This window comes from Halichoeres trimaculatus, unplaced genomic scaffold (genome assembly GCF_033239565.1).
Source record: "Halichoeres trimaculatus isolate MK-OKI-2021-1 unplaced genomic scaffold, fHalTri1.1 fHalTri1_scaffold_3, whole genome shotgun sequence".
NCBI lineage: Eukaryota > Metazoa > Chordata > Actinopteri > Labriformes > Labridae > Halichoeres > Halichoeres trimaculatus.
This window is the reverse complement of record NW_027437181.1, coordinates 24,488,325-24,500,965: the sequence shown is the minus strand read 5'-3', so window position 1 is coordinate 24,500,965 and position 12,641 is coordinate 24,488,325. Positions and strand designations below refer to the sequence as shown.

Here is a 12,641-nt window from a genome sequence, read left to right as displayed (position 1 = left end):
AGTTTGCATCCCAGTTAGAATGGTTGTGGAAAAATGAAACAGGGTAAGAGAAAAGAAAAGCTGGGAACAGACTGCATCCCAAAAAGCTCCATCCAGATTCCTTTTCTCTTTTTCTAAGAGTCAATATTGGTCTAAACTTGGTCTCTTATGAGCTTATCTTTGTGTAATTTATTTATTTTTCAATGTGGTGAATTTAGATGTCAGATAAATGTGGAGGAATAACACATTGTTTTGCTTTGAAGCTCTTTGAAGCAACGTTTGTTAACTTTTTGATATTTTTTAAAATGTATCTTTACAGATATTGGAACAGTGCAGTGATAGATATTGTGTAAAATAATCTGCTGTATTGCTTAGTTGCAGAAAGCCTTTTTAGCAAACACCACCAGTCACCGATCTTAGCTGAATATTTTCAGAAAGACATCATGACCAGAGCAAAGAAACTGGAAAATGGTGCTGAAGAAAAGTAAACTGACAGATAGTGAGGCTTTACTGTTTCTCATAGTTGGAGTTAGGGGACGATACCACCCACTGATTAGGGAGAACGACTCACTCTAAGAAACTGACACATGCTAGTTCTGGGGAATTTTAAGGGGGCAGTAATCAAAGGTAGCCTGGTAACTTTACATAACATCATAACTTACTAATTTTCTAATTAATCAGTCACACCCATGGAAAAACTGTCCCTTCAGTTTATTTTACCTGGAACTGCTATTGGTTTTCTCAGTCTTTACTAAACTTTTCCATTTTAACACAGCTGCAGCTTTTGTGACAAATAGCACCATACTCTATGTTCAACAGGCTACACCTCAAATGAAGACTTTCAGAGCACATTTATCCCTCCTATTTCCTTTGTATGCAAAAATTCATTGCAGAGGAAATAAGCCAATCATATAAGTCCCGTATATAAGTCTGCAGGATTCAGTCTTTTCAGATATTAAGTCTTTCAATGCCCATATTCCCTTATGTGTCTGTAGAAATTAAAATAATCTATTATTGGAAACTGACAGGGAGTAAAAAGGTGCAAAGACCTCTCCATTATAAAGAAGGCTTATGTACATCTGCTGTCTCAGTCTTGCTCCACGAGGGTCTCTCTGTCTCCTGTGTCTTTTTCAGCTTGTATCTGTAAAGGTCAGATAAGAGACTGGTCACACCAGGGCCAGAACAGTCCATTGTGCAGTCCACCAATTCATCATAGTTTAATCTTTAACATTATTAATGAGCAAATGTGCCTGGCAGACTTCATTAATATCCACTGGCGTGAAATTACCAAAGTTTCTTTGGAAGTTGAATTATTCCAAGAAATTATTCTGAGCAATTTGTAGAAGTGACAGATGATTTATATTACAACAAGACCCGTGTGTTTAACACAATTTTTGTAGCCTTAAAAAGACTGTTGCTGCTGTTGATTAGGTGAATATTGACTGTAATTCAAGTAGTCTGGGTCTTGCCTTTTTTAGCATAGGCTAATCTGAATGCCAATAAATTGCCCTTGGTAAAAGCTGACACACTTGCCTTTGCTCCATCTTTATCTTGTAATTAAAAATCCATACAAAGTTGTGTGTTTGTTAGCTGCAAAGAAATAGTGTTCACAGTATTTACTTCCTTCTTTAATTTACTGCACCACAGCAGTCTATGAAACATTGTCAGTGAATCTAATTATGTTACTGGTCATCATACTAGCTGAGGCATTGAAGCTGATTTTTTTGGAAGTAAAGAAGTTTGCAATGTTTTTATGTTGCAACAACAGTGTAAAAGTGTACATGCAGTGCATTTTTAACACTAATATACAATGATGTCCAGCTTTACCAAAGTTCTCCTCTGCAGCTGGTGGGAGCAGGGAACATCTGCTTTTTGCCTCCTTCTTCTGGCCAAGTTTTGGGTGTGTTTTATACCCTCAGGGGTTCTGCTCAGACAGCCTAATCTAACATGTGTGCATTGATCCTGTAGTCCACCAAGGCCTTTGATTTAGTCGAGTGCGTTTCAGGATAAAATGTGTAAAAGGCAAAGAAAATACATTTCTTTGCTACTTAAAAATGTATTTTCATAAGCATGTTTAGGCTCTATAAAATAAGGTGATGAGAAGATCACACCTCTGTGTGATGTTTTATTTTGATAAAATGGCTTTGGTTCTATTTTCTTACCGACCCATACATCTACACTAATTTAATGCATGTAAGCATACCATGTCAGATTTTAACAACAGCACAGTTTTCCACTAGAAAGTATAATACTTGAAACTTGCTCACCCTATCCAGGAACTAATGTACTGTATAGATGATTATACTATGTTGTGAGTCTTAAAGGTCCCATGTTTTGCAAAAATCACTTTAATTCTTTTACTGAAATTTGTGGGTCTTTGGCTTTCCTCCCAGCCCACAAAATGTGATATTTAATGACCAAACCTGTACTTAGTAGTGCTTGTGAATGTAAAATCCTGACCTAAAACGAGCTGTTTGGATTTTGGGGATTTGCCGACGTCAGCCATTCCCTTTTTTGACCAATCAGGAGCAAGTCTGACCTGATTGGTCCACCGGAGCAGATAGCCCCGAACCCCCTCCCCGCCCACTTCTCTCCTCGCATCTGGAGATGAGTGTGGGTTTTTTTTGGCTGTAAACAGCCACATAGTTCCATGCAAAAGCTTCCCATCTCAGAAGAAGACAAGACTAAGTGGCTAGAGTTCATTTATCAAGGAAATGTTCCAGCTACACTCAGTAAAACTGTGCATGTGTGTGCTAGTCACTTTACGGCCGACTGCTTTTCCAACTTTGGACAGTACAACAGAGGGCTAGCGAATAGACTGGTCCTGAATCCAGGCGCATTACCAACCATCCACCAACAAACCTGGGAACCTGGAAATGTGGGTATTTTAAATTCTGTGTAGCAGATATAAGAGCTTTTCCTCAGTGTCCCCCCTGTCTCTGTGTTAGCTTCAGGATGCTAACTTTAGCTGCTGTTAGCCTGTTGTTTTAGCCTGTAATGTTACGGTAAACGAGTTTCACTGTTTTCTAAATATTGTGCACTCGTAGCTCGTGGCGTCGCTCTCAGTGACTCGGAAGAGCGGGACGGTATCAGCGGTGGCTCATTTACATATGAAGGTCACGCCCACTAAATCAGAGCGTTCTGAACAGAGGGGCTATGAGAGCCTGGAAACAATGCTGCTGTGCTCGATTTATTGGCTTTTTGGACCAAAATATGTTACTACCATTTCATGAAGACATCAATGATCCATATTAAACTGCAGAAAAAGAGCACAATGTGGGACCTTTAATAATGGGTAATAAGGGAATCCTAAGACAGTAGATCTTATTACCATCATGCAGAAAGAAAAGGGAATTTGGGATTTATGAACACTGGCCAATAAAAGTTTTAAAGGATATAGACCCATTGAGTTAACTTTGCAGCACTTTAAGTCAATCTGATTGAAAAGAATTCAACATACAGTTCCTGTCACGACTTGTCTCTCTCTGCAGTCAACTTTCCGGACATATGTTAAATTTATTTGAGACTGCGCATTGAGACCACCTGGGTCTCTCATGGTTATTTAATTGTGATTACTGGCATGTTTTTCGTGGAGGTAATTATTCAGGAACCACATTTTTTCCCCATTATTTTTTTAAACTTCAAGATAGAAAAAAGAGAGCACATAAAAACAATGGCTCTCTAAAACTGTTTTAATGCTAAGCAGTGTCATTCCTGACTTTAAAACACTGTGCTTCATAATGACAGTGTCTGAATGTTAATGCTAAGTTGGATTTATGGTTGTGATGGAAATTATTCATCATTTCATTGACTGCTCTGATATCAGTATTAATGGATTACTGTGTTAGCAGATTTAATCGTGAGCAGTGACTTATTTGAGTTTCAGTGCATGGGTCAACAAACAAGCTAACAGCTCTCATGCTTTACCAATCAACAGCAGTGCTTTAAACTCATCTGTTCACTCTTATGTCTTAATGTGTCAAAACGCAAATATTTATTGGTATAATGTTTCACATGCTCCAAAGTCAAGTGTAGCAAGACGCTGACATTGCTCATTACCAAACAATGCCAAAACCTTCTGTTTCTTTTTCCCAAGGCTGCATGCAGCTTTGCAAACTGATCTCAAGGGTCATGAGCGAGTCACTGTGGTGGTCGAATGAAGAACTCTGCCTCCCAGTTACTTTTATGACCTTCTGTTTTGGCCGTGAAATCCCTTGAGCAACTTTTGTCACATAATGACCTTTCCTACCTGGCCCACAACTCCACAGTCCGATATGTAATTTTATCTGCCGGCCCCCAGGGAATACTGCTTCCCTGAATATCACTGCTTTCCTCTGGGTGCTCTACTGCAGTTGCATTCTTTTTAGTCTTTCCATGAAATCATGTTTTTCAGAATTTCGCAATTGCCACTTTCAGTTAGACAGGAACATTGGGGGATACACAGAAAGGTCAGGACTTAGGTCTAGGCCAGTAAAAATATGTTTACTTCGATAGATGCAGGAGTGGTTACATCGTTGGGCTTTTATTTTCCCTGACAGCTTTAGTTTATGGTGCATCAAACAATTAACGGGCCTTTAAACAACTTACCCTATCACTATCTTGTTATTTATCTTACTTTTTTGTGGAACATCCACTTCACTGGTACCAGAATAAAAATGATATAAACCATAAATGATTGCCTTCCTAAAGCAAGCCAAAAAAAATGTCACTTAAATATCAAACATGCCTTAAAATGGACAACTAACCTCATTGCTTCATGTTTATACCTCTTTTTGCATTGTACATAAAAATCCATGGTCTGAGTCTGCAGCTTTCCCTGATATCTTGTCTGGCAGCCCTGCTGCACACCAGGCATATTACTGTAAGCTGTGAGCTGGTGGGGCTCTGGACAGCTTGTGTCTGTCATGAGTGGTTATGTGTGCGGTCCTGATCATTTGGGAAGCGAGCCAAACCTGCTGCTGTGCTGTAGATGAGAGGTGGTATGGATGAGGTGCTGTGTGTAGGAGAAGTGTGGAGAAAACAACATCTATCAGGCCAACCCACTGTGGCATAATGCTGTGTATCCACAGTCTCGGGGCGGGAATTAATTCTTTGCCAAGTAAAATAAGTGTGGAGGTATTTGTCATAGAGACACATAAACAACCTTCACAGTGCAACAATAAGCCACTCCATCTTACCATCTGTTTACCATGAGTGGGACATGTGAGGACACACTGTCCCCCCCTGGTCAGTGGGTTGTTTTCTATGGGAATGCACAGGACATAGGGTATTAGGAGGTGGCAATGGAAGCGTCTCCATTATATTTTTTTCTTTTCTCTGCTATGTATGGTGTGTACGTTTTGACGAGATAAAAAACAAGTTATGTGATGTAGAACTCTAGAAAACTTGGATTGTAAACTCTTGTATAACTCACTGACACCGTTCTGGTTTTGTTTCAAATGGTGTTTTTATTGTTTTTGTTCCTTGTGTGTCTGGAGATCCTATATAAAGATCCATATTAGCATGGTGGCATTGTTAACATACAAAATCAGCTGTTAATAGCCCATGGCATATTGATGCTACGTGCTAGGCCTGATGTTCCCTGTGAACTGAGAAGAAAGAGGCAAGAATGACGATGTACTGATACTGTGGTACAAGCTAAGAAAAGAAGATATAAATCTGTCCTTTTAGTCGTCGTAATGAGGAATGCAAGATCTATCTCTAATAAGTTGGATGAGCTAGCCATGCTAACTCAGCACCAGAGGGGAAACTGGCAGAGTAGCATCATGCTGTTCACAGAGACATGGCAAATGGAGCTAGCACTGTACACAAAAGCCACATTGGAAGGATTACTGAACAAACTAGCGAAAGAGGGTTAGCTCAATCCTAGACCATGTGGAGGTGATGACAGGAAAATGATGACCAAATTGTTCTCTATGGACATTTTTTTTCTATGTTAAACTTTTTATTCCATATATATTTTCTTAGTAGATTTTTTTGCATTATACATTTTCTTGTTTGCTGCTGTGACTCTGTAAACTTCCCATGTGTAGGATGAATATAGGAGTATCTCATCTCATCTCATCTCATCTCATCTCATCTCATCTCATCTCATCTCATCTCATCTCATCTCATCTCATCTCATCTCATCTCATCTCATCTTTATATTCATGATTTAATTCAAGTCAAAAACTGTAGGTATGATTTTTCACATATTCAACTGACTCTAACTCTGCTAAACACAGACAGCTCTTCTTTTTCATCTCTGAAAGAAAGTAGTTCATGTAGCACATTAGTCAGAGGAGAATTATTGAGAAAGAAGATTTTCAAGGCCTTTAAAAACAAAAAACGCGAGTCCAATTGTTGTGTCCTATGATCACTTTCCTTCTAAATAACATCCTTGGCCTCCTGAGTTGTCTGAAGTTTTCAGAGGCCTGGTCTCTGTAAGCACAGTTTTGGCACCTCCACTTGAGAACAGTTTCAGTCATCCTTTAAGATTTCCATTTTCTGTGATTCAAGTCAAGCCAGTCTCCACTGCTTGATATAGGGCAGATACAGTATTATAACAGACACAGGCACCAGATATGGGGTTGGGTGTTGCTGATGTTGAACATTATAAATGTGATACTGCATTTGAATCACATGACAATAACTTTGGGAATGTTGCCTTCTTGATCGTGCAATCCTCATTTTCTGTGTATCGGGTGTATTGATGATTGGATGACCTACCTAATTTAGCAGGATACTGCTGTGTCACATTTCGCTGTTGTGCTAATTGTAGGATCTAAAAACATTTTGGTTGACACTTGTTGATATTTGGTTGACTACACCTCTTTAGAAGATGAGCAGATTGATTTGCATTTGCAGATTGAGCTAGCAACACGAGCCCATACTAAATTATTGGAACTATTTCATTAATTTCCTAAATGTACAGGAGCAGCGGTAGACCAAATATCTGTAATATTCTGCCTTTTTCTCAGCATTCATTTCTTCACTCATGTAATACATATTGCCTTATACGTGAATCAACAGCATCGCAGCCCCCTGTGACTTTCTTTCTGACTGTATAGAGTATGCATCTTCAAAGAAATGTAAGGCCCAGTCACCGAGGGAAATAATCCCATCAAATTGAGATGAGGGTAGCAGCTCTTGAGACTAGACTACAGTATCACTTCTTCCTGAAAGCAAAAGGTTTTTATTAATAAAAAGCAAAACAACAAAAGCCTGCTGTCATATGCTATATACATGCAGAGATGAAAGACTACTCTTGGGAAATGCAACCACCTATCCTTTTGAAAGTAGTTTCATCCTCAAGTTACATCAATATCAGTACAAAACATCAGTCTGCACCAACAGTTATTTTATTATTAAGAGCTGCCATTAATATTCGTGTTGGGTCAACTTTGTATTCACTGGTCTGTCTATTTCTTAGACAGCTTGGTTAAACAGGTCAGACATTAACTTTGCCATCCATGTCCATAGTTCTTGTTATGTTTTTGTAGCTGCTAACAGTATTTCAAATCAAATAAGTCATTGATGTTTTGGTGCCAGGAACTTTTTTACTGTTGTCCTCACACTGACACAGTTATTGACATTGTCACTTGTATCATTTGAATCAACTATCATTGCCATTTTGACTTGAATAGCTGAACCCATAGCCAGCATAAAACATGGACGGAGTCTACACGATGTCACCCATCTGTACGTGGTACCACGAAATGAAGCCAAAGTGCGGATGCAGCCACATTTTATTAGGGGTGGGCGATAATTTTGGTATCGATCCGATACCCAGTAAATACAGGCCTAGTATCGCCGATACCGATACTTTTTTTACATGAAATGTATTGATCATTGAATAATTTTGTGATTTGGCCTTAAGTTGGTTGATTATTATTATGATTATAGTAAAACACAGCACAAAGATTTTAGGGCAACAAAAATGCTTTTTTTTCAGCTAACCACAACAATAAAACAACATTTTAACTGGATAAAGTTAATAAAATAATTATTTTACCACCACAAAGGAAAAAATAAAATCACATGTGCAAAATAACAAAAAGTTCTCTCTCATTTGCACAGAGAAGCGGCAGACGGAGGAAAGTAAAGTGAATTGCTGGAGGACATAAGATAAACTGCAGTATTGATCTCATCAGGATAGTATTGATCCGATACCAATGCTCATCTTGGTATCAATACTATCGTTATTTAGATCGATACGCCCACCACTACATTTTATACGACGCTGGCCTTGAGCTTTCTTTCTAACAGCTACAGTGCGCCTGTCAGTCACATGAGCTGAGCTTTATCTTCAATTGGACAATCTAAAGATCCTTATATCTTCAAAACAGCAGAGTTAGAAAAAAAATTACAGTCCTACAGTGTATGCTGATAGCAAAACCAGCATTACAGACCCAAGCTTGTTTAACCAGGCTGTAAACATGCTTTTTAATGCCATAAAAGTCAGATTTTTTTTTTATTTGTCTGGGTGTGTACATGACTTCTGGTCTTTCTGCGACCAGCCTCAAATGGATTCTCGACCATCAGCAACTTTTAGCACTTCCGCACAGGCTTGATTTTCCAAACCGGATGTTGCCCCTTGGCTGAACCTCAAGTAAACATTCCAGTTTTATTTTTAACTTCTTTACATCCAAGTGTCATGGTCATGGAGAAAAAGTCAACAAGATCAGAGCAACATTAGTGGCTTTGTTTTTGTAACCAGCAAAACTCTCTCTCTCTCACACACACACACACACACACACACCCTACAGTCTCTTACAGAGAATAGGTTGCCCTCCAGCAGCTCAGGTCACTCCACATTGCTTCAAAGGTTAGTTGATGTTGGCTTTATCTCTGTATATTTTAATAAACTGAGGTTGATTTTTGGTGTGTGTGTGTGTGTGTGTGTGTGTGTGTGTGTGTGTGTGTGTGTGTGTGTGTGTGTGTGTGTGTGTGTGTGTGTGTGTGTGTGTGTGTGTGTGTGTGTGTGTGTGTGTGTCTGTGTGTGTGTGTCTGTGTGTGTGTGTCTGTGTTTTAGGTGGTTATCCGTTATCTGCCTGCATATCCATCTGCCCTGTTTACTGTCTGTCCTTTACTTAAGCTGGGCCTGTCCGTCAGATTGCATGTCTCTCCCGTGAATGTTTCAGGTCACTCAGTATTGTCTGTTACAGCAGTTTGAGGAGAAAAACATGGTCTCCCTGTAGGAAAGTGACTACTGAGGGAAAAAAAACATCATAAATTGTATAATCTGTGAATAAAGCCATTACCATAATCACTCAGCTATTACCAGTGTACATTTAATTTCTACCATTAAGATGACAAATGGATTATTTTTGATACCAAAATTTCTACTTTTTTTTTTTTTAAATCTTTTTTATATCTAGTCATGATCTGTTGTCTTGCTCTTTCCTCTTCGTGATTCCCTTGTCTTTTCCTCTAAAGTTTTTCTTTTATTCAACTGGCACTTTTCACTCATAGTCCCTATTATAAACCCAAGTGTCCTTGTCTCCTTTCCTTGCTGTCAGTGCAGGCTAACTGCGTTCAATTTTTGTTGTTTGTACCTCCAATGTACCTTATCCCTCTTCCTTTGCTTATATAACCCCTGGTGTCCACCTCCCTTTTTTTTCTCCCACTCCTCCTCTTGTTTCCCCTCCCCATTCACCTTTTTCCTGACTTCCTTTGACGTTTGAAGGAGAGTGGGGATCCGCTCAGCTGACAAAGGGAGAGGTGGTGACGTCACAGCAGACATGATACACCAGCATCTGCTCTGGTCTAAAAATACACACCACAGGGCACACACACTCAGTCTGCAGCTGCACTCAGCATTTGTTTCCACCTCCACGCTTTACTGAGATGGCCCAGCTTTTTACACAACTAGGGCTTTTGGGAAATGTTGGGCTACTTTGTGCTGGCCCACAGCTGAGCATCCTAGATGTGTTATCTAGGGTCAACATTTCTGGGTGGATGAGGGGGTCAGGTAGAGGTTGAACAATATGAGTACAGAGGAATGTGTTTTTTTTTTCTTTTTACCTTAGCATGATTGACAATTAGTATCAACAAAAATTTCAGTAGTTTTTTCTGTTATTTCTCTCTCCAACCAGACAGTAAGTACCAGGAGCTGTTGGAGATGTGTAGGGAGAGAAGCTATGAGCCCTTAGAAATGGGCCGCAGAGACTCACTAAGATGAGGGCCAATCAATCCGTGACTGAAGCCACAGAGAAAACAACAAATTGGCTTTGGCTAAAAAGGGGCTGATCTGTGGGTTGCTACTGGAATGTAAGTCAAGACCTGATCAACCCCTGCTGGGTCCCCTAGGTCAGAATGTCTGATGTTGTGAGACTCAACACACCTTAAGATATGTCCCAGTACATCCATGAGATATTTTGTGCATAGTAAGATCTGTTTTCATTTGACATTGTTTTCAGTAACATACTTATTGTCTTATTATTATTATTATTATTCACAAAATGAATTTAAAAAATCCTGGTGTATGACATAACCCATGAAGAGCAGACTGACAACTGACAGTAGCTGTTAGGAAGCTGTTAGCCTAGCTGCTGCATAGCACATAGCATAAGCATTAAATGATAGAATAAATGAAAAAGAGAGTGGTACTTTTGTTGCATTTGCAATTTGAGGGCTTCTCAGAAGTTGGACTGGGGCTGGTGTCAGTGTAGTCAGGCATAGACATCCTTAGAAAATGGACCACAACCTCCACATTCCTTGTATCAATCCTCTCCTGAACTAGAGATGGCATCAGAAACATCTTACTTGAACTAAAGAGAAACAGAACTGGAATGCTGTTCAGTGTGATGATTTTAAAGCATTTCATGCTTCCAGCTTCTGACGAGCTTTATGGGAATGCTGATTTCCTTTCTCAGAACCCAGCACCTGCTCACAATGTCAAAACTACAAAATGGTTTGCCGACCATCACCTCTCCCCTCAACCAACTTTGTTTGGTATTGTCAGGTGTCTAGTTGGATATTTCTGTATTTTTTACATTTATATTTTTTTGATATATTCTAATAATTTTGAAACTGTATTCCAGATTTTCATGTGCTAGAATCCAAAGCATCAAATCAAAGGGAAAAAAACATTTACATGCATAGATTTAGAACTGATGAAAGTTAACCTTTTTGAATGAAATTACAAAAATCATAAAATTTCAACTGGTTGGTTGAGATTCACCTTTATGTCTGATAAAAACGGGATGACTCATCTGTCTACAGTTAGTTTCTCGTCTGGTCCTCCTCTTTTTATCAGCTCCCATTTCTTTTATCGGTTGTATTTGTGTGGTGTTGGTTAGAATTTAGCTTGCTTGCTATTTGTCAACAGAACAGAAATCCGGATGTCTGCAACTAGCACACTCTGCCCTCATTTACCCCTGACTTTAAGCAAGGCAGCATATACCTTCAGCCCCTCGTGTCCTTCACAATAGAGGATGGTGTGAGTGCTCAGTAGTGCTCTGATGCTGAGTGGGTGTTTGTGTGTAACCCTCTCTGACCCTGCGCTCACTCCCCGAGGCCATCTCTGTAAATAAGAATGTGTTCTAAGTGAAGTTGCTGGGCTGAATAATTAAAGTCTTTTTTATCTGCTCTGCTTTTGTACTCATACACTCCTTCAGCAAACACATTACTGTCTCACATGACATTCACGAGGTCATGTTTTTCTGACTAGCATCAATTCTGAATTCATGTTTCTGGTTAATCTTTTTTCTCCTCCATAGGTTTTGTTGATATTTCAGAGTAATATATTCTTTTCTGTTTCTGTTTTCTGCTCTGTTGCTGCTGCTGGCATGTAACTAGGGAAGTGGAGCAGGCAGGTTTGTCAGATTTGGAGATCATCTCGCAGCCGGTGGAGGATGAGAACCAGTGTCTGGCTCCTCCAGTCCAGCTGGTGAGTTTTGGCTACAGAGATCTACCCCTCGCTGCTCTGGACCTCTCGCTGGCAGGATCACAGCTTCTTTCCAATGTAGATGAAGACGAGAACAGGGAAGGGTGAGTAAAACTGGAGATACTTAAATTCTCATAAAGTTTTCAGCCCTTGTGCTGTGTGAGCTGCAATACATGTGATTTTTTTTTATTGGTTTGTAACAGCTTTTTTTTTTAACAAGTACAGAAATATGATTTCCTTCTGTGATAGTTTGGCAACGAGGAGGTGTGAGTGACACATTTATGGCATTTCCATATACTGTAGGAGACTCATCTGAGGTTTTATGAAGTGGCACAAACACACTAATATTCTGATGCAAGTAAAAATCCCAGAAATCCAGTTATTGCAGTTATTACATTATTGGCATTTATTAGGTAGGGAAGCTTGAGAGACAGGTAATATGGGGAAAGAGTGACATGTATCAAACATGTCAGAATAATTATCTGATCTTAGAACAAGTGTAAGAAGGACTGTGGCCCACTGTAGTCTACATATGGAGTGTCTACGAAATCAGCAGCACAAACTGAGGTTTCAAGAGGTTAAGTGATGTGGACTTTACTGAAGTGTCAACAAAAGGACACTTTTTGTCAATGAGAACATCACTATGTTGAGATGGAAGATACTATTTGAAAATGATATGAAACATACACAAGTCGCTTCATACTTACCACAGGTTACTTATGCCAGTCCGAGCACAGTGTGCACTACATCCAAATGCTTCTTCCAAATTTACCCTTTTATCAGTGTTTAAGTA

The 12,641-nt window shown here is 39.4% G+C and overlaps 1 protein-coding gene across 1 annotated transcript in view; it reads left to right on the top strand.

The window, feature by feature from the left end:
• The window catches only part of LOC141787901 (transmembrane protein 266-like), a 50,150-nt gene that overhangs the window by 3,314 nt on the left and 34,195 nt on the right, over nt 1–12,641 (top strand). The window contains exon 3 of the mRNA XM_074666604.1: nt 11,761–11,952. Within this exon, the coding sequence (XP_074522705.1) occupies nt 11,761–11,952 (192 nt within the window). The remainder of the gene's footprint in view (nt 1–11,760; nt 11,953–12,641) is intronic.